Source organism: Gorilla gorilla, chromosome 6, assembly GCF_029281585.2.
Source record: "Gorilla gorilla gorilla isolate KB3781 chromosome 6, NHGRI_mGorGor1-v2.1_pri, whole genome shotgun sequence".
Lineage (NCBI taxonomy): Eukaryota > Metazoa > Chordata > Mammalia > Primates > Hominidae > Gorilla > Gorilla gorilla.
The window spans coordinates 147939320-147959604 of record NC_073230.2 but is presented as its reverse complement, the minus strand read 5'-3'; the positions used below and the strand labels follow the sequence as shown (position 1 = coordinate 147959604).

At 42.4% G+C, this 20285-nt stretch overlaps 1 protein-coding gene across 5 annotated transcripts in view; it reads left to right on the top strand.

Moving 5' to 3' along the window:
- Positions 1-19195, top strand: part of KIAA1549 (KIAA1549 ortholog) — a 150419-nt gene extending 131224 nt beyond the window's left edge. For 2 of the 5 annotated variants that reach the window (XM_063708795.1, XM_055393203.2), the window contains 2 exons: positions 10316-10461; positions 12425-19195. In XM_063708795.1, coding sequence (XP_063564865.1) covers positions 10316-10461; positions 12425-12879 — 601 coding nt within the window. In that variant the 3' untranslated portion in view covers positions 12880-19195. Of the gene's footprint in view, positions 1-6137; positions 6296-10315; positions 10462-12424 lie in introns of all 5 variants that reach the window. The other 3 variants (XM_004046297.5, XM_004046296.5, XM_055393204.2) reach the window with 3 other exon arrangements.
- The last annotated feature ends 1090 nt before the right edge of the window (positions 19196-20285 follow it).

Below are 20285 nucleotides of genomic sequence, written 5' to 3'. Positions count from 1 at the left end.
TGTCCTATAGAATGGGAGAAAATATTTGCAAATTATGCATCTGACCGAGGTTTAATATGCAGCATCTATAAGGAACTTAACAAGAAAAAGAACAAACAACCCCATTAAAAAGTGGGCAAAGGACACAGACAGTTTTCAAAAGGAGACATACATGCAGCCAATGAGCATATGAAAAAAGCTCAATATCACTGATTATTAGAGAAATGCAAATCAAAACTACAATGAGATACCATCTCATACCAGTCAGAATGGCTATTATTAAAAGGTCGAAAATAACAGATGCTGGTGAGGTTGTGGAGCAAAGGGAATGCTTGTTGGTGAGAGTGTAAATTAGTTCAACCGTTGTGGAAGGCAGTGTGGCGATTCCTCAAAGACATAAAAACAGAACTACCAACTGGTGTCAGAAAACAGCAGCACAGAGTGGATCCAGCACAGACCAGACTGTCACAGAAAAGATGCTTCATGAAATGTGTTTTGATTAGTATATTTAAATAAATATAATTTAATTGATGTTAAAAAAACAAAACTACTGTTTGACTCAGCAATTCCATTAATGGGTATATACACAAAGGAATATAAATTGTTCGGCTGTGAAGAAACATGCATGCAAATGTTCACTGAAGCACTGGTCACCAAAGCAGAGACATGGAATCAACCTAAATGCCCATCAGTGACAAATCGGATAAAAAAAAGTGGTATGCATACACAATGGAATACTATGCAGCCATAAAAAAGAGCGAAATCATGTCTTTTGCAGGAACATGGATGGAGCCAGAGGCCGTTATCCTTAGCAAACTAATGCAGGAACAGAAAACCAAATACTACATGTTCTCACTTATAAGTGGGGGCTAAATGATGAGAACTCATGGACACAGAGAGGAACAACAGACATTGGGGCCCACTTGAGGGTAGAGGGTGGGAAGAGGGAGAGGATCAGAAAAAATAACTATTGGGTACTAGGCTTAGTACCTAGGAGATGACGAAATAATCTGTACCACAAACCCCTGTGACTCGAGTTTACCTATATAACAAAGCTGCACATGTACCCCTGAACCTAAAATAAAAGTTAAAAAAAAAAAGAAAATTTCTATGTGTTTGCAAATTAATTAGTACTCTTGTAAGTAACCTGCAGTACCCTGAAGAAATCAAAATGGAAACCAAAACATCCTAAAATGAATAATAATGAAAATATAACATGTCAAATGTCGTGAGGTGCAGCTATAGCAGTGTTTAGGGGGGAAGTGTTGCATTAAATGCATATATTGGAAAGAAAAGTGGCTGAAAAATCAGTGATCTAAGCATTGACCTAAAGATGTAAAAAAAGATGATCCAATTAAACGTAAAGGAAGTAGATGGAAGGAAATATTAAAAATAATAATATAAATTAATGAAATAGAAAATAAATACCACATTAAGAGAGGATCAATGAAACCAAAAATTAGTTCTTTGAAAACTAATAAAATTGATAGACTCGCACAAGCTTGATCAAATAATCTGTGCAACAAATTATCAATAAGAAGAATGAAAAGGACCCATTAATCCAGATCTTACAGACATTAAAAAGGAGATTTTATGAACCCATTTTTGTTAATAAATTTGGGGCTGGATGCAGTGGTGCATGGTTGTAATCCCAGCTACTCTGGAGGCTGAGATGGGAGGATTGCTTAAGCTCAGGTATTTGAAACTACCCCAGGCAACATAGTGAGACCCTGTCTCAAAAAATTTTTTTTCTGTAATGGAAAAATTCCTAGAAAGAGAAAACTTGAATAGTCATGTAACTATGTTTAAAGTGGAAATCATAATTACAGTTCTTCCCACAAACAAAACTCCAGGCCCAGGGGGCTTCAGCAGTGAATTCTGCCAAACACTGAAGGAGGGAAAGGTACCAGTATTATACAAACTCTTCTAAAAAAATAGAAAAAGAACACTTCTCAGTTCATTTTATGAAGCCAACATCACCTTGATACGAGGGACAAGGGCAAGAAGGACAAGGACATTGCAGGAAAAGAAATTGAGGGCCAGTTTCTCATGAACATAGATATAAAAAAATTGAAACTAAATATCAGTGAGCATAACCAGCAGTAGACACAAAAGGATCTCATATTACAACCACACTGGATTTCTTTCCAGCAGTGTAAGGATGATTTAGCATTTAAAATCATCCTTAATGGATGGAATAAAGGAGGAAAATCTTGTCATTTCAATAGATACAGCAGGTGGTAAAATTCAACATCCCATCATGGTAAAAATCTTAGCAAACAAAGCATAGAAGTGAACTTTTCAATTCTGATAAAAGGTATCTTGGCAAATATTACTCAATGGTGAAATGTTAAAAAGCCTTCCCTCTGAGAGCTGGAACAAGACAGAAATGCCTGCTCACATGACTTCTATTCAAAATTGCTCTGTAACAAGGCAAGAAAAACACAAAAAGAGTAAAGAATTCAAAGAAAGGAGTAATACTGTTATTATTCACAGATGATGTAATTCTGTAGTAGCAAATCCTAAAATGTCAACACACAAATTGTTAGAATTTAGGGAATTTAGCAAAATTGCTAAATAGCAAGCCAACTAAATTTCAAAATAACGATGTAAAATCAGTATACAAAAATCTGTTTTATTTCTGCATATAAGCAACAAACAGAAAAGAAAAAAATTTCAAAGATGTCATTTAAAATAACACTTAGAAATATAAAACACCTCAGAATAAATCTAACCAAAGACTTTTAAGCCCTCTAAAGAAAGATGTTCACAGATTGGACAACTCAGTGTTTTAAAAATGTCATTTCTCCCCATGTGATTTGTAGATTCAATGCAATCCCATTCAAAATCCCAGTAATTCCTTTTTAATATGTGGAAACTGACAGATGGATTCTAAAATTTATCTGGAAATGCAAAGGGCCAAGAATAGCCCAGACACTTTGAGAAAGAAGAAGGAGGTGTTAGGACCATTCTAAATATTGTGCATTACTGTCAAGTGATTAAGATGGTGCAGCATTGCTGTGAAGCTAGAGAAATAGACCAGTGGACAAGCTATGTGTGGACACTGGTTTATTACAAAGCTGGCATTGCAGTAAAACAGAGTGAATCTCAGAAACCAAACCCAGCCATCCCTTCAGTGACCAGAAGTCACACCCAAGTAGGACTGTTATCTGCTTCCTACTTACTTTTTCTATTTTTTAAACCATCATCATTTTCAGAGGGGTTTGCTTTGCTTTTCTCCACCCTTCCTCCCCTACCACACAGCTTTGTGATCCAAAAGCAGCAAAGGTAAAACTGGTGAGGTGAGCTTAGGTGATACAGGGCAGAAGTTAGAGATGGGGGACCATGACTGGTCCAGTTACCCAAGTTAGTCCCATTATTAATAGCTTTTATCCTCAAAAGTGTTGTGGTGTGGATGATAAATTGTATAATCACCCACTTTAAAGGATTTTAGAGTGTTGGATTGCAAAACATGTTAAGAATAGAGGGATGGAAATGTTGGCAAAAGGTGGGGGAAAGTAGGGAGAATTAAGTGAATGGCAAGAGCTAGTTTGTGGGTGGATGGTCCAGAGATTGTGGTTAGGTGAGGTGTGGGCTCCGATTTACAGTTCTTGAAGGAGGAGCATGCCTCATGGAAAGCTCTTAGATCTATAAAGTCAGGGATGTCACACATCCCTCTCTGAGGCCAATCTAAAACAACAGCAGTTATTTAAAGAGAGTTACATAGGTAGCCTGGGTTTCAGTTTATGAGATATACTCTAGAAATAACACTGGAGAATAAGTGCAAGTCAGCCTACATTCTCACCAGACTGGTTACATCTGTGAATTAGTGGTTCAGTGTCATTTGCAAAGAACTGTAGCAGACTATTATCTTTTTTTTCTTGAATTTCTTCAGAAGAGTGGTTCTCGAGGTGAAGTTCTCAGACTCCTGGAGGGTGCTTGAGACCCTTTTGGGGGAGGGCATGTCTGTGAGATCAAAACAACTTTCATAATATTACTAAGATATTATTTCCCTTTTTTCCATTGTATTGACATTTGTACAGAAGTGCAAAAGCAATGGTGGGTGAAACTGCTAGTCTTCTTCTTTTTTTTTTTTTTTTTTTTGAGATGGAGTCTTGCTCCGTCACCCAGGCTGGAGTGCAGTGGCATGATCTCTGCTCACCGCAACCTCCACCTCCCAGGTTCAAGCGATTCTCATGCCTCAGCCTCCCGAGTATCTGGATTACTTGTGCGCGCCACCACGCCTGGCTAATTTTCATATTTTTGGTAGAGATGGCGTTTCACCATGTTGGCCAGGCTGGTCTTGAACTCCTGACCTCAGGTGATCTGCCCGCCTTGGCCTCCCAAAGTGCTGGGATTACAGGCATGAGCCACCACACCCGGCCAAAACTGCTAGTCTTTAGCATGCATCCAGGCAGTGCCACCAAATTGTATGAGTAGTCATCATATTCTTCACTGCCCTGTAATCACAGTTTTAAAAATGTGGTTTATTAATTAAAAATTTATGTTAGCATGTCCTTGGTGAGGGAGTCAAAATCATAAATCTTATTAAACCTGGACCCTTAAGTCTTTAGTAGTCTGTGTGACAAAAGAGGAAATACATAGAAAGCATTTCTGTGGAATATGGAATTTTGAAGAAAAGCCCTTGCTCCCATTGTTTGAGTGGAGACTGAACTGAACCAACTGCTTTTGTGCTTTTTACTTGAACAAACAGCTGGCAAAAGTGGTTATTCAGACTCGGGTGTTTGGCAGACACTGTCTTGAAAATGAATGAAGTGAGCCTGTCACTTCAAGAAAAACAACTGCCAGGATTTGTTGCTAATGATAAAATGAGCTTTCAAGTGAAAATTTGAATTTTGGGAACTTGTCTGCCTGCCACTGTGAACTTGACAACTTCCTAGCACCGAGAGACTTTTCTGGATGAGTTTGATGATGAGATTAATGAATGGGATTTTTCGATACTGCAAAATGAGAGGTAACAATATCGAGAAGGTTTGCATAACTCAGTGAACTATGTTCCAAATGACAGATGTCATAAAATCAGGCATGAGTTAGAGATCCCTTCAAAGTGCAAGATGGAGCTATGGGTTTTAGCGTAACAGAGTACGAAAAGTTCACCAGTATCATTTCAGATTCCATATTGCAACTGACCCCTGAGGAACTACCACTTGTGGAATTTTTGTGTGGTAGCAAGAAGAATGCCTGCAGTATTTTTTAAAGATGATCTGAAAAGGCTATTAAAATACTCCTTCCTTTTCCAACTATGTATTCTCTGAAGCCAGATTTTCTTCCTAACATCCAGCAACTGACAGGATGCAAACTCTATGAGAATCCTTCTGTTAAGGACATTTGAACAATATAGCACTACTCTTCTCACTACTTTTTTTTGAGGGAGGATTGATGAATAGTTAATTTCATGAAAAGTATTATGTTAATATATGTTTAATTGTCATTTGTAAATAAATTTTTAAAATAAATACATTTTTTTCCATTTTAATTTCTAATCTGGTAAATAGCGATACAATCCACAGAAACAAAAGCTCTTGGGAGTCCTCAATAATTTTTATGAGTCAAAAGAGGTCTGGAGATAAAAAAAAGTTTGTGATCCGCTGCTTTAGAACACTGGTTTTCAGCCTTGATGGACAGCAGGATCGTCTGAAATTTTTAAAGTTACCACTGTGGGGCTTGCAGTGAGCTGAGATTGCGCCACTGCACTCCAGCCTGGGGCACAGAGTGAGACTCCGTCTCAAAAAAAAAATTACGGCTGTGTTGGTCTCACCCCTAGTGTTTCTGTTTGAATTCGTCTGGGGTGCAGTGTGAGCGTCGTGATTTTTTCAGGCCCGCCAGGTGATGCGGACGTGTAGCCAGGGGTAGGAAGCACAGGACGAGGCAGATGCTGAAGATGAGCAGGCCCTGGCTTTGTCAGCGTCAACTGTATTGCAGGCGCTGTTCTTAGTGCTGGAGGTAGGGCAGTGAACAAATAGAAAAGTCCCTTCCCTCAGGGAGCAGGAGAAACATCTCTTCCCCTTCCAGGAGAGGAGATGGCTAAGCAGGTAGACAAATAAGTGTTACCTTCTGTAAGGTTGGGGGTGGACCTCCTGGAATACCAAGGCCAGGGTGCAGTGGAGCCCTGATGTGCTGGTTTGCTTTGCCTTCAGACCAGGTTTTGGCCCCGGTTTGCTGCAGTCTTCAGAGCTGGTGCCCCCTGACCCTCAGCAGCCACAGGCCTCCGCCGAAGCCCCATTTGCTGCCAGAGGGATCTACTCGGAGGAGATGCCGTCGGTGGCCCGGCCTCGGCCTGTCGGGGGTACCACAGGTATATGTGGCTGTTTAGCTTCCATTTCTGAGTTACGGGACATTTACTTGAAAGAAACTTTATTTTAGGTGTCTCAGAGTGTCAGTGCGCAGTGGCCTCTGCCGCTGCTGTTTCAGGGCTGTTTCCCCTCATATCCTGACCGAGATGGAGGCAGAGAGAGAGGCGGAGCTCCCAAAGCTGCTGTCTGCTGATTGGCTCTGGAACCAGGCCCTTCATGTGAAATTCACGCTACGCTTCCTCCAGGAAAAACGTTTCCAAATCCTTACTGTAAATGGAAAGATCTAGGTCTGAGCACTTTGGATGGCATGAAAACAAGAGTTAGTTTTCAAGAAGGTGCTTTTTTCAGCTTGTAATGAACGACTCTCAAAGTCTGGATGACAGAGCAAAACTCTTATCTCAAAACAAAACAAAAGCAAGTAGTTTAAGCCAATTCCAAATTTGCAATAATTGGTGGATATTTTTTCATTATGGTTTTTCTAGGAAATTCTTTTATTTTGCATTGTCTGTTACTCAGCAAAACAAATAGTGTATCCTGGAATCCTGTAGGTTTTCCTGAACTTTACAGGTGCTTTGCTTTGCAGTGAATCTTGATTCCCCTGCTAATTTTAGGTATTTGAACCTCCCTACATGGCATGCATACTAAGCAAAATTCAGATGTATTAATTTTTAGTTTAAAATCTGAACGAATGTAGAAATTATACATGTTTGATAACATTCAAAAGGAAATTATTTTTAAATTTCTATTAGATGAAATTATGTAAAAATGTATAATGGAAAATGTTAAGATCTATTAGAAGGATTACCTTTTTAACTATAGAAAATTATGAAACATGTATTTGTCTGAAAATTGCCAGTTATTTTCAAAAAAAGAAAATAGTGCCTAGGAGAAATTTACAGCACCTCACGATCAAGAAGTATTTTTATTGTAGAAGATACCTCATATAAATTAAGTGGGCCAACCTGAAAAGATCAGTGGGAGGAGGAAAAAGGTCCAGTTTTTAAATTATTTTAAAATTGCAAATTAACACCATAATGCACCATTTCAATCATGAAATTATTTTTATAATAATGTGGCATGGTAAAGTTAGCATCCAGTTTCTTCATCTGTATGTACTGGGAATATTCGTACTTACCTCCTTGGTTGTTTAGCTGATAAAAGAAGATGACAGAAGTGCTCAAAATAGTGCCTAGCATAGCATAAACTTTCAATAAATATTAGCTGCCATGACCATTGTCACTATTATTTTCAGTGGTGGCATAAATTATTAAATTTTTGGAAGGCAGTTTGGTGGTAGGACTTACAGAGCCTTTGATTTGGTAATTCCAGTTCTGGAAATCCAGGCTCACTCTCCTAAAATCCAAAATATTGGGGGAAAATGACGTGCCAAGATATTTATCACAGCATTATTTGCATGATAGCAAGGAATTGTTAGTTTCCCCAGATACTCAGTAGTAAGGGCATCCTTGAGTAAATCCTGCAGCTACTTAAGATGAAGAGGTCATAAAAAGCCAGAAAAGGGGGATTTGAGATTTACCAGTTGCCTCCTGTGTGTTTGATGCTTGATCTGTTTTATGTCTTTTAATCCTTGAAATAACCCTCTGAGGTAGATTTTTTTTTTTTTTTTTTGAGACAGAGTTTTTGTTCTGTCGCCCAGGCTGGAGTGCAGTGGCACAGTCTCGGCGCACTGCAACCTCCGCCTCCTGTGTTCAAGCGATTCTCCTGCCTCAACCTCCCAAGTAGCTGGGATTAGGATTACAGGTGCCCGCCACTGCGTCCGGCTAATTTTTGTATTTTTGGAAGAGATGGGGTTTCACCATGTTGGCTAGGCTGGTCGTGAACTCCTGACCTCAGGTGATCCGCCCGCCTCAGCCTCCCAAAGTGCTGGGATTACAGGCATGAGCCGCTGCACCCAGCTGAGGTAGATTTTTTATTCCTGCTGGAGAAGTGAGGAATCAAGGCTCAGCAGTAGCCATAGCCCGTTGCTCAGGGTCACATGGCTTGTCGATGGCTGAGCTGGAATGCAAACCCCGGCTTGCTGGGCTCAGTGCTGACTCATGGGGGAAGCCTGTGCTGTATAGTTAAGTGAACAACACAGGATACAAAATCCTACCGAATGATGATTTCAGCTACTGGAGTGGCTTCACACAGAAGGTGTGCTTTTCTCCCTGTGCAGTTGGTTGAGCCTTTGGAAATAGGGAACACTGCGCTGCTCTTGTAGCATTTTGCAAGATTTGCTCAAACAACGTCTGTTGGGCAAGGAGGGCTGGTAGTCCTGATCATTTTAATACTGTTAGGATTTTTCAGTAATTGACCCGGTGCTCCAGTAGAGTGCATTGCTCTGCCCAGAGCCAGGACAGCTTTTCCTGACTTTTAGTTATCATTAAATACCCAAATAAAACCATTGGGGAGTTCTTTTTTTTTTTTAATGTGGTTGATTAATTGAGGTTGTTGGTCAGGTACAGTAGCTCACAGCTATAATCCCATCATGTTGGGAGGCCAAAGTGGGAGGATCACTTGAGGCTAGGAAGAGTTCAAGACCAGCCTGGCCAACATAGTGAGACCCCATCTCTTAAAATAAAGAATTGAGAGAATTGAGGTTGTTAATTAGACAACTAGAGTAGGAATAGACTTAAAGACGGAGGAGGTGCTTCCTTTAGATGTGGACGCTTGGAGCCTTTGTGGTTCCAGTCTGAGCATCACTGGTGAATTTGATGAAATTTCCAAATTTAGAAATAAGTATTCTATTTCACAGTGCTTAAGGATCACTTTGTTCACCCTTAATTTGCAGTATAGGTGTATTTCCATACAGCAGAAGTTGGTGAGGGAGAAAAACATTGTGTATTACCTGGCTTCCATGGCCACAGGAGGCTGCAGATGTCTGGATATAGGGGGGTAATTAGCTCTAGAGAGTCCTCTGGCTCTGCCATCAGCTCACCGCACCAGTGAGGCTGGGGGAGTGGTTTTAACTGTCTTGTGGCTACATTACAGACACAATATGGGTTATAATGAAAATATACTTCAATATGCTGAATTTAAATAGATACGTATTCTGCCTTTTAAGGGGAAAAAAATAAGCATATTGTATATCCAGCTCCTTGTGAATCTCGAAGCCACAAGCAAGAAAGAGCCAGGCTTCAGCTTCATGGTGACTCCCAAACCTGTCACCCCTTTCTTAATAAATGAGCTGCTCCTTGTTGGTAACTGCCACAGAGATAAATGGAAGTACCTTCTGTGGTACCGTTTATCCCCAGTCCTAATGTCTAGCCATGAAAATAAGGGCATCACTGTCAGCCTCTGAATTAAAAGAAAATCAGAGTCCAGGAACCAAGAAGCTTATGGTCTGTTGCTCTTAGGAAATGCCATTTCTGGAGATAGAACTGGTACCAAGTCATGATCCCTTGTCCTTAAGGAGTGCAGTGATCAGAGCTGACAGTGTCTTCTGACAGGGTGTTTCCGAAACAGTTGCATCAGGGGTGGGATTGTGGTTCCACTGGGTCTGTTGCGGTGCTCACAGGGAGGAGGGGTCACCCTCACACAGTGCTTCAGGAGAGGAGCCCGCGGGCTTTCTGATGGGCTGGTAGGAAGTGCGCAGGAAAGCGGAGTGGGGCATAGGATGTAGGTTTTTAGATCTGCGCAAGTAGGGCTGCACAGCCCTGGGTGGAAATGGGGGACAGACTTAGGCTTAGGGATGAATGTCACGGGGTCAAGAATTCTGTTTCAGACTTTTTTTGCAATGGGATTTTCTTCTTTTGTTTATTTTTATTGCTTGGTCCACGGTGCTTCGTGGTACATTTTCCTACCGCTTCGTGGTGCATTTCCCTACCTATGGACCCTCAGGAAATGCTGACAGTATGGCAGTTGAGGTGAGATTTCTGAAGATAGAACTGGTACCAAGTCCTGATCCCTTGTCGTTAAGGAGTGTAGTGGTCAGAGTTGACAGTGTCTTCCTCGGCAGCCATCCTCGGCAGCCATACTCTCCTATAAATATTGACCAGGCCACTCCACCGTGTTCCTTCCAGGCTCCCAGATCCAGCACCTGACACAGGTGGGGATTGCCAGCAGAATTGGAGCTCAGCCAGTGGAAATCCCGCCAAGCAGAGGCAGCCAGTATGGGGGGCCAGGCTGGCCTTCGTACGGGGAGGACGAAGCGGGGCGAAGAGAGGCTGTGAGTATCTCCTGTTTGGGTCATCATTTAAAATTTAGACATAGGCCAGGTGTGGTGGCTCACACCTGTAATCCCAGCACTTTGGGAGGCTGAGGCGGGCGGATCACGAAGTCAGGAGTTTGAGACCAGCCTGGCCAATATAGTGAAACCCCGTCTCTACTAAAAATACAAAAAAAAATTAGCCAGGCGTGGTGGTGGGCGCTGGTAGTCCCAGCTACTTGGGAGGCTGAGGCAAGAGAATCGCTTGAACCCGGGAGGTGGAGGTTGCCCTGAGCCAAGATCGTGCCACTGCACTCCAGCCTGGGTGACAGAATGAGACAGTCTCAAAAAAAAAAAAAAAAAAAAAATAGACATAATCCCTCAATTTAGCAGCTTCTGCTTTGGGGGGTCCCTTTTTAAAACCTACATTTAAAAAAGTTTTAATCTCTCTCACATTTTCCCGCCTCCTGGTGTTTTGGCTTACAGTTTTTAGCATCTAGCTTTTAGGAAGTATATAATTTTTCTTGAGGCAGAGTTCAAGCTTTCAGTAGTAAATTTGAATCTATAGGTGACAACTCTGGAGTTCATGTTTGGCGGGATTGCTGTATAAATATTCATGCTCTTCCACAGCATTTGTGTTTCACTGTGGGTTTGTTAATGTCATTTGTATTATGACCATGTGTAGGTAATTTTGTAATAAGCACACAGTTGGGGACATTTTAAGGCACAGGTTTTCTTTTTGAGACTTCTGTTCACTCACTCAATATGAGCATCGGTAATTCCTACAAGTGCTTTCATTTCCTTTTCTCAAGAACTGTGTATCCTGGGGGGATAAATTCATGAAGTTTGAAAATAACCACCCAGAATATTACTTTTTGTTTTCTCCTTATCGTTATGCTACAGCGTCTGTTGCATTTCTGTGCCTTCCCAACAGACACACTCAATTCCTTTCATGGCTGGATGCTCTTACCTAGTAAAAAGACATTAACTTTAGAATAAGGTGCTTCCCTGAAAGAGACATTGTTATACTTAGAGTCTCAGGTATCTGCTTTAAGTTTGCTGCCATTTCTCTTTTTTTGCCTTCATTTTGACCAGCTTAGCTTCATGAGGTGTTTGGGGTTGGTTTTGGTGTTTTGTTTTTTTGAAAAAATGGAGGCAAGGTCTCACTATGTTGGCCAGGCTGGTCTTGAACTCCTGGCCTCAAGCAATCCTCTCTCCTTGGCCTCCCAAAGGATTGGGGTTACAAGTATGAGCCACCGTGCCTGGCATGGTGTGTTAAGGTTTTCCTGTCACATCCACTTTGGAGCACTGCTCGGTCACTATTTGGAGAAGTGAAACGTAAAAAGAACCTAGAGCTGGAATGCCATGTTTGGCTCACAAATAACTTGGCCCTAGCATGGTTTTTAGTACACAGATTTAAGTACTCTTACATATAAATGCAAAGAGACATTTATTGCCACTGGGGGAAAAATAAACATGAAAAAAAAATCTGAAAAGTGTAATAATTCTTGTGAAACTCCTGCCAAATTAATCTCTATGCTGCAAATATCAGCAAAACTATTTTATGCTTTAGTGCAGATAAGTTTTTAAAGACAAGGCTCTACAGAGCCCTCAGTAGACACACACACACACAGAGACAGGAGACAGACAGCAGCTAGATAAAGCAGAAGATGGTTGTGTAGGCTCCAGTCCAGGGCACCTGTTCCCCTTGTCAGCCTGGCATGGATCCGCTTAACCTCCTTCAGCTCTCAGATATCACCCGACCTTTCACATCATGGGGCACTCCAGCCTCCCTCCCTTCTGTTCTCCCCAGCCCCTTGGTGTCTTCACCCCTCACCTGCGGCATAGGCAGCAGGGCCCTGTTGGAGGGCTGAGATGGTGGACGGACGTGGGCAGTCCTGGGAACCTTCCTAAAGCCAGTTTGCATTTGATGTTTCGGCTTATTCTTCGTAGGAAGTACAGTGACGTTTGCCGTGTTTTTCAGACACACATGCTCGGACATCAAGAGTATTCTTCTTCACCGCTATTTCAGGTGCCAAGGACTTCAGGCAGGGAGCCCTCAGCTCCTTCCGGGAACCTCCCCCACCGTGGACTGCAGGGCCCTGGGCTGGGTTACCCCACCAGCTCCACGGAAGACCTCCAGCCCGGCCACTCCTCAGCCTCTCTCATCAAAGCAATCCGCGAGGAGCTCCTCCGGCTCTCCCAGAAACAGAGCACCGTGCAGAACTTCCACAGCTGATCGGCCTCGCCTCGCAGATTTGCCAAGTATCCGCTTCCTGTGGAAGCAAGACCAAAAGGAAATCAACTGAGTGGGTGTTTGGAAGAGGAAGGAGCAACTCTTGGGCAGCCTGCCCAAGGGAGGGAGCAAGTTGCAATTTAGAAGATGCCATACGTCGTGTGACAGCTCATGAGCCTTTCACTGGGCTGGCAATTGTCTGACCGCTTGGGTTCAGTTGAAATATATGTATTTTGGCCAAAAGCCAGCAGCACTTCACAAAAACAAAACACAAACCTAAGCTAACAAAATGACTGCATTTGTCTCTTTTTTAAAGGCAGAGATTAAACTGTAGAGACAACATAGGGATGAAAGGAACCAGGCGTTTCTGTGGGATTGAGACTGGTACGTGTACGATGAACCTGCTGCTTTGTTTTCTGAGAAGAGGTTTGAAGACATTTTATTAACAGCTTAATTTTTCTCTTTTACTCCATAGGAACTTATTTTAATAGTAACATTAACAACAAGAATACTAAGACTGTTTGGGAATTTTAAAAAGCTACTAGTGAGAAACCAAATGATAGGTTGTAGAGCCTGATGACTCCAAACGAAGCCATCACCCGCATTCTTCCTCCTTCTGGTGCTACAGCTCCAAGGGCCCTTCACCTTCATGTCTGAAACGCAACTTTGGCTTTTTCAGCGGAAGAATATGTTGAAGGTTTCATTTTGTTCTAGAAAAAAAAAAAAAATCCCTCCCAAAGTGGGGCAAAAAGCTTTATATTTATTTGATTATCCAAAATACAGATCAAAGTTTAGATCTACATTCTTCATTGTGTTTGCTGTTTCTTAATTGGGCACACACAACTCCTGGTCATGTCCCAGTTCAGCACCGATCGCTAAGGCCGATCCTGTAGAATGAGGCTTTCAAGAGGTCCTAACTGATCGTTTCTTCCACTTTGCTGTTGATTTGTTCACAAATTATGTCTGAATGAGAAATCTTCTGTAAGCAAAAGTTATTTAATAATTCCCAGCACCACGAAATTGTTATACATACATCCCTACCAGTCACATTCCCTGTGTTCAGAGCCTGGAAATGAAATTGAGTTCAGTTCAGCCTCTCTGTAATGAATCAAGAAATGTAAAAGAGCTTTGAGACCCCAAGGGAAAGGAGAGAGTTGCTTCTTATTTCTGATTTTATTGTGCTATTACTCTGTCGAGTGGCTATTAAAATTGTCTTATGCTCTTTGGGCTAAGAGGGGATCATCTCGCTTAAGATTTACTCCTGATGTAAACATTTCCCCCACTTTCCAAATAATGGTAAAGAAAACAGTGGCAAGGGCTGTTCTGTTTTCTGGTACCTGAGTGAAACTCAGAAGAAAAGCAGGCTTAGCTAAGAGATTTTCACTATTAACCTGTTTTTATTAGATCAGCAAAGACAGTCATGCATCGCTTAATGATGGGGATGCATTCTGAGAAATGTGTCATTAGGCTGTTTTGTTGCTGTGCCAACATCCTAGATTGTACTTACACAACCTACATGGTATAGCCTACTACACACCTGGGCTGTGTGGCATGGCCTATTCCTCTTAGGCTACAAACCTGTACAGCATGTTACTGTACTGAACACAATGGTAAGTATTTGTGTATCTAAACATAGCTAAACATAGAAAAGGTATGGCAAAAATACAATTTTATAATCTTATGGGACTACCATCAATATGTAGACCGTCATTGACCAAAATATCCTGATGTGTGCATGACTGTACTTTTCATTAAATAACAGATAAGGGGCTATAGAATTTGGGGCTCTGACTGATCAAAACCTGTGTATCTGTGTCAAGTTTTAAGACCCCTGAAACAGCTAAAACAGGTTTCCAAAGTGTGATCACTGGATTTCAAAACCATGTTTTAGCTCTTCATCAGTGAAGCCTGTTGTACAGATTTAGAGTCTTACAATACGAGGAAAGTTGGTTCTGGGAAGGTAAGATGTAGCCAATTTTCATCTGGGCACCTCTGAAAGAGAAGGAGTGCCGGAGAGTAAGTCTCTCAAGGACGTTAAACAAAGGACCAGCAGCATCTTATCAGGCGATCCTCAGAGGCTCCAAGGAGCATCGGAGAGAATGCCCCTTTCTGGGCTTGATGTCTTGGTTTTGGTTTAATACCAAATTTCTCTTGGTCTTGGTTTAATACCCGACTCTCCCCAAACTGAACGATTATCTTTGTATGTCACTCAAAAATACCAGGTTTCCTGAATATGTTATTAAGAATTTCAGATATCCAAGCAGAATTTTATTATGGACACCTTGTAATGAATTCAAATCGCGTGACAGCAAACGGGATAAATGGCCCCTTCTCACCCAGTTCCGCTCGGGGCCATACAGGCTTGCACATAGAGTGTGCTAAAAATGGTAACCTCCTTTGAGCATTGCAGAAAGAGGGTTCTGTTTCAAATTGGGCTGACCGTAAAAGCAATTTTGATGTCTTTCAAACTGCCATAAAGGGATTTTAACTGTATTTTTATTCTTAGAAACGATACACCTTTAAACAGATGTCAAGACCAAAGATGATGTATAATAAACAGCCGGTGGTTATGGTGTGGTGTGAGCAGGCCCCCGGATCACCAGCCCTCTGCTGGTGGTCATAAAGCACACAGTTTGTACTTGCTTCCTCTTGACGCCTGCCACAACAGTTTTGCCAGTCACCAAACTCAGAACAAACTAGCTGTGTGAGCAGCACCGTACCCTAGCGGTCATCAGACATTAAGTTCACGTCATCCACCGAAAGGAAGGGTCCTTGCGTTGACAGCGTGTGGCTTTGGAGTCCGTTTATGGAAGCACTCTACAATGAACAGTTGAATTTTATGTCTATTCTTTTTTCCTATTTTAAAAGTTCTAGTGGTAACACAAACTGTAAATTTGAGTCAGAATGTTTGGAGAAATGATTTTTTTTTTTTCAGAGTCTACTTTGTCACTCACTGACCATGTCTGGTTCCTTCTCTGAACTTCATTCTCCCCATAAGCCAAACAAGAACTGACCTCCCCCGCCACCTCCCAGGCGCCGTAGTTGTGAGAATCAGATGTGATCACGTGTGCAGATGTCCTGTGAGGAGGGAGCATAAAGCACTGTGAAAATGTAGCATGCTGTCTATGTGGACGCCCTAGGATGAGCGATGTGAAACGCTGCACTCCTGCCGTGAATGGGTTCACACATGGGTAATGAGCAAAACCGAAAGCTCGGTGTGACTCAGTTTCCTCACTCCCATTTTGCTTTAAATTCACTTCCTTCACCAATTTTCCGATTGCATTTATTAAGCATCTTTCTGCTCCCGACTTTCTGGTGTCTCAGGCACCAAATAAGCCAGCAGACATGAGCCTTGCCTTCTGAGATTTTAGAATCTAAGATAGCACGAGTGGGTATAGAAGATGGAAGATACCGATAAATAACATGGTTTAAGCGTCAGTAAAATTCATTCGAAGAGATCAGGCGCGGTGGCTCATGCCTGTAATCCCAGCATTTTGGGAGGCTGAGGCAGGTGGATCACTTGAGATCAAGAGTTTAAAACCAGCCCAGGCAACATGGCAAAACCCCGTCTCTACAAAAAAATACAAAAACTAGCTGGGTGTGGTGGTGCATGCCTGTAGTCCCAGCTGAGGCACGATAATTGCTTGAACCCGGGTGGCGGAGGTTGCAGTGAGCTGAGATTGCACCACTGTACTCCAACCTGGGTGACAGAGCAAGACTGTGTCTCAAAAAGGAAAAAATTCGTTCAAAAGACATAAATGCATTAGGCACCCAGAAGAAGTTGCAGAAGTTGCCTGTTTGGAAATGCAATATCTTGGGGAGACGTCAACTTCTGAAGTGACTTTGAAGGCAGGGCAGCTACCCAGGCAAATGGCGTGGAAGGAAGAGCTGAGAGTGGGCCTGGGAAAGGCTGTAGGGAAGGAGTGAAGCTGTCACTGAAAATGAACTTGATCTTGATCTGCTTTGATATGGGGACAGAATCCCCGACTGCGCTATTGAGGGAGTTTCAGAAGAGAAGGAAGAGGTGCTGGAAGGATGCTTTTGCAGTCATGCAGCAAGGAAACGACCAGGGCTGTGAAGACCTACAGAGGAAGTGCTCCAGTGTGGGGGAGGCAAGGGACGAGGACGAAAATGATGAGAATCACACTGAGGTCATTGTTTAGAGCAGATCTCAAGCAGCCGTTTGGCCACGCCAAATCCTTTGTGGAGCATAGTGGGTTATCTATCTGTCTGTCTGTCTGTCTATCTATATATATATTCAGCTTCTTTACTGCTACCTACACATTTTTCTCCAAATTTTATTAATTTCATAGTGTTTTGATTTGGGTGGCAGATGACTTTTAAGCAGTGGGTGTTTGCCGGCCAGATCTTTCCTGGCATGCGGACTGTGAGGCAAAGCACGGGTGAAGGTAGGCGCTAAAGGCTTTGGGCTAAAACCAGCACGCGGTTCTGTGCTATAGGAGTCTCCCGTTTCCCGTGGACAGGTTCAGCGTTCCTCCTTTTGCACAACTTTTTTCTAAGTGTTCCAGTGACCAAGCCAGTCATTCGGACACTGATTTGCAGTGCATTGGCAGTAATTCACAAATTAGTTATTATATAAGTCTCTCTCATCCCTTTCACACTAGATTCTCAGACATGAATGAATTTGTCGTTTGGAAGGAAAGCTGGGTAAGGTTTTGGGCACAGGGGAAGGAGGACTCCAGTCTTAACTCCCACGCTAACTTTAGCTCAAGTGGAGTTTTCACCGTGGTCATTTCTACCTCCGGAGCAAGGTTCCAGCGCCAGTACTAGAGCCTGCTTATCCACATTTGCCCTGGACAGGAGCAGGAGGAAGTCCACTTCTGTACCAGCAGACAGAGCATGTGAACACAAAACACATTTCTATGGCATAGTCAACTGAACTTCATTTTTACATTTAACATGTTAACACGTTCTAACAGGGTTTCTATGAGCAGCTGCTGTAACATACTCATAAACTATGATAGACTTAACACTTGTTACCTAATGAACAAGGAGGGTGTGCATTTCAGGTTTCTTTTGATATTCTTGGAGGTGATTGTCAGTGTTTAAATAGGACTACTTTCTCCACTATGAAGATGACTTGGAAATTGCAACATCATGGTACATTGCTAAGTCCATGCTTGTGTGTGTGACAGTAGGCTTGATAATTTATCTTAAAACACAGCAGCATTGAAATTTAGGAAAAGAATATTAAATGCCTTTGGAAACATGAAACAAAGTTAGGAGCCAGTAAGAAAGTGACAGAAGCAATGAATGTCCTAATGCAGTATAGTTAAAATGGCTTCCCACAGGGTAGATAATTATCCAGGATCCTTCCTTTTCCTTCTTCCTCCAGGTTTTTCAGGGGTCACTTCACATTTCTAAAGAAAGAGTGAATAGGCTGGGCATGGTGGCTCAAGCCTCTAATCTCAACGCTTTGGGAGGCTGAGGCAGGAGGATCGCTTGAGGCCAGGAGTTTGAGACCACCTTGGGCAACATAATGAGACCCCGTCTCTACAAAAAAAATTTAAAAATTAGCTGAGCATGGTGGCATGTGCCAGTAGTCCCAGCTACTCGAAAGGCTAAGACTGGAGGATGGCTTGAGCCAATGAGTTGGAGGCTGCAGTGAGCTATGATCACGCCACTGTGCTCCAGCCTGGGCTGCAGGGTGAGGTCCTGTCTCTGGAAAAAAAAAAAAAAAAAAAGGAATAGGTAAAAGGGACAGAGGTGAAATTTTGAGTGACTTTAGTCTCTTGCAGTCCCTGATTACACAGAACCTTTCTGAGCTACTTGGAGCATCACGAATAGTCTTTCCTGTACTTACCAGATTTCAAGTATTCATAACTTGACTCCCTAAGTGTACAAGTTGGGAATAGTACAGGGCCAAGTTCAAGTCGCATATGCTGTACTGTTCCTCTTGCAAATGTGGGGAAAGAAGAGGGAGATACTAGAGGAACTGAGGCTCCACCCATTCATTCAGTTGCTCTAAGCACCAGAGGACTTGTTTCAGAAAAGGGGAGTGGGAACGCCCTCGACTTTGCCCTCCTCCGGAGCATCTCTGGGACGCAGGGAGTCTGGCTAGCGTTAATAGGAAAGGTTGCTCAGCAGAGCTGCCCTGGAGTACTGACTTGTCTCTCCCTCCTTTGTCAAGGTCCATGTTTTTCTGGCTCTTCCTGCACACTCATCCCTAGATTATGAGCGTTAATGTATGAAATGTGCAGAGCAAATTGAGGCCACCTGTGGCATCAATACTGCAACTTAAACTTGACAATCATGGTTTGCTGGTCTCAGACAGGCACTGAAATCTCAGTATGGGTATACGATTTAATAATCGGCCCCTCCCTTCTATTTGTCAGTTTTATGTTTCTATCCTTCAATAGCTGCACTGTTTTCTAATGTGCTGTAGAGTTTTTGAAATAATTTATGCAAGTATTTGGTTTCCATGTTTACAATTTATACAGCTTTCCTAGCATTTTAAATGGAAATGTCAATAAATGCTATGAATTGGTGTCAAAGTGATATTTTCTGTTGATTTCCTTTGCAACATGATAGTTTTCTCGTTTGTAAAACATGAAACATTGGATGAGATGATCTTTCTGTTCTCTAATTTTGTGTCTCTGGTGAGGACACCCAGTACTTTTGTTACTGGTGGAGGGTGTCCAGGTTCTTGGCGTCTTGAACAAAGAGTTGGACAAAACACACAAAGCAAGGAAAGAATGAAGGAATTTATTGAAAATGAAAATACACTCCACAGTGTGGGAGCGGGCCTGAGCATAGGGGCTCAAGGGCCCGGTTACAGAATTTGTGGGGATTTAAATACCCTCTAGGGGTTTCCATTGGTTACTTGGTGTACGCCCTATGTAAATGAAGAGGTTTAAGTAAAGTCACACAGTCATTTACTCGACGTACACCCTATGGAGAGGATGTTTCCTGTCATAGCTGAACTGTGGCTCGGCCTTATGTCCCCTACTCCAGACCCCATTTTCCTGCCTCACTTTCATTGTCCAAGAAATTAGGTTGAAGGTATTCTATTCAGTGTGTGGAATTTGCAGACTTGTTTTCACTCGTTTTTGCCTGTGCCAATCCTTTCTACTCAGTGTAGTTTGACTGCTACCCACTTAGCAAATGGATGAATCCACTAAGAGCAAATTCAGCTTGGAATTAAAAGATTAGTGCCTCACAATTTAGAAAGATGAGAAGACCAAAGTCCACACAGTCTTGAAAGGTAATAGGATAACCCTGGAGTTGTTTACACAACCCAAGAAAACAAGAACCCCTTGAAACTTAGAAAAGGGGATGGGCGCTGTGGCTCACGCCTTAATTCCAGCACTTTGGGAGGCCGAGGCAGGTGGATCACTTGAGGCCAGGAGTTCAAGACCAGCCTGGCCAACATGGCAAAACCCCATCTCTAATAAAAATACAAAAAAAGTCAGCCAGGCATGGTGGCGGGTGCCTGTAATCCCAGCTACTCGGGAGGCTGAGGCAGGAGAATTGCTTGAACCCAGGAGGCAGAAGTAGTGAGCCGAGATCGCGCCACTGCACTCCAGCCTGGGCGACAAAGTGCAACTCTGTCTCAAAAAAACAAAAACAAAACTTGGAAAAGGAACTC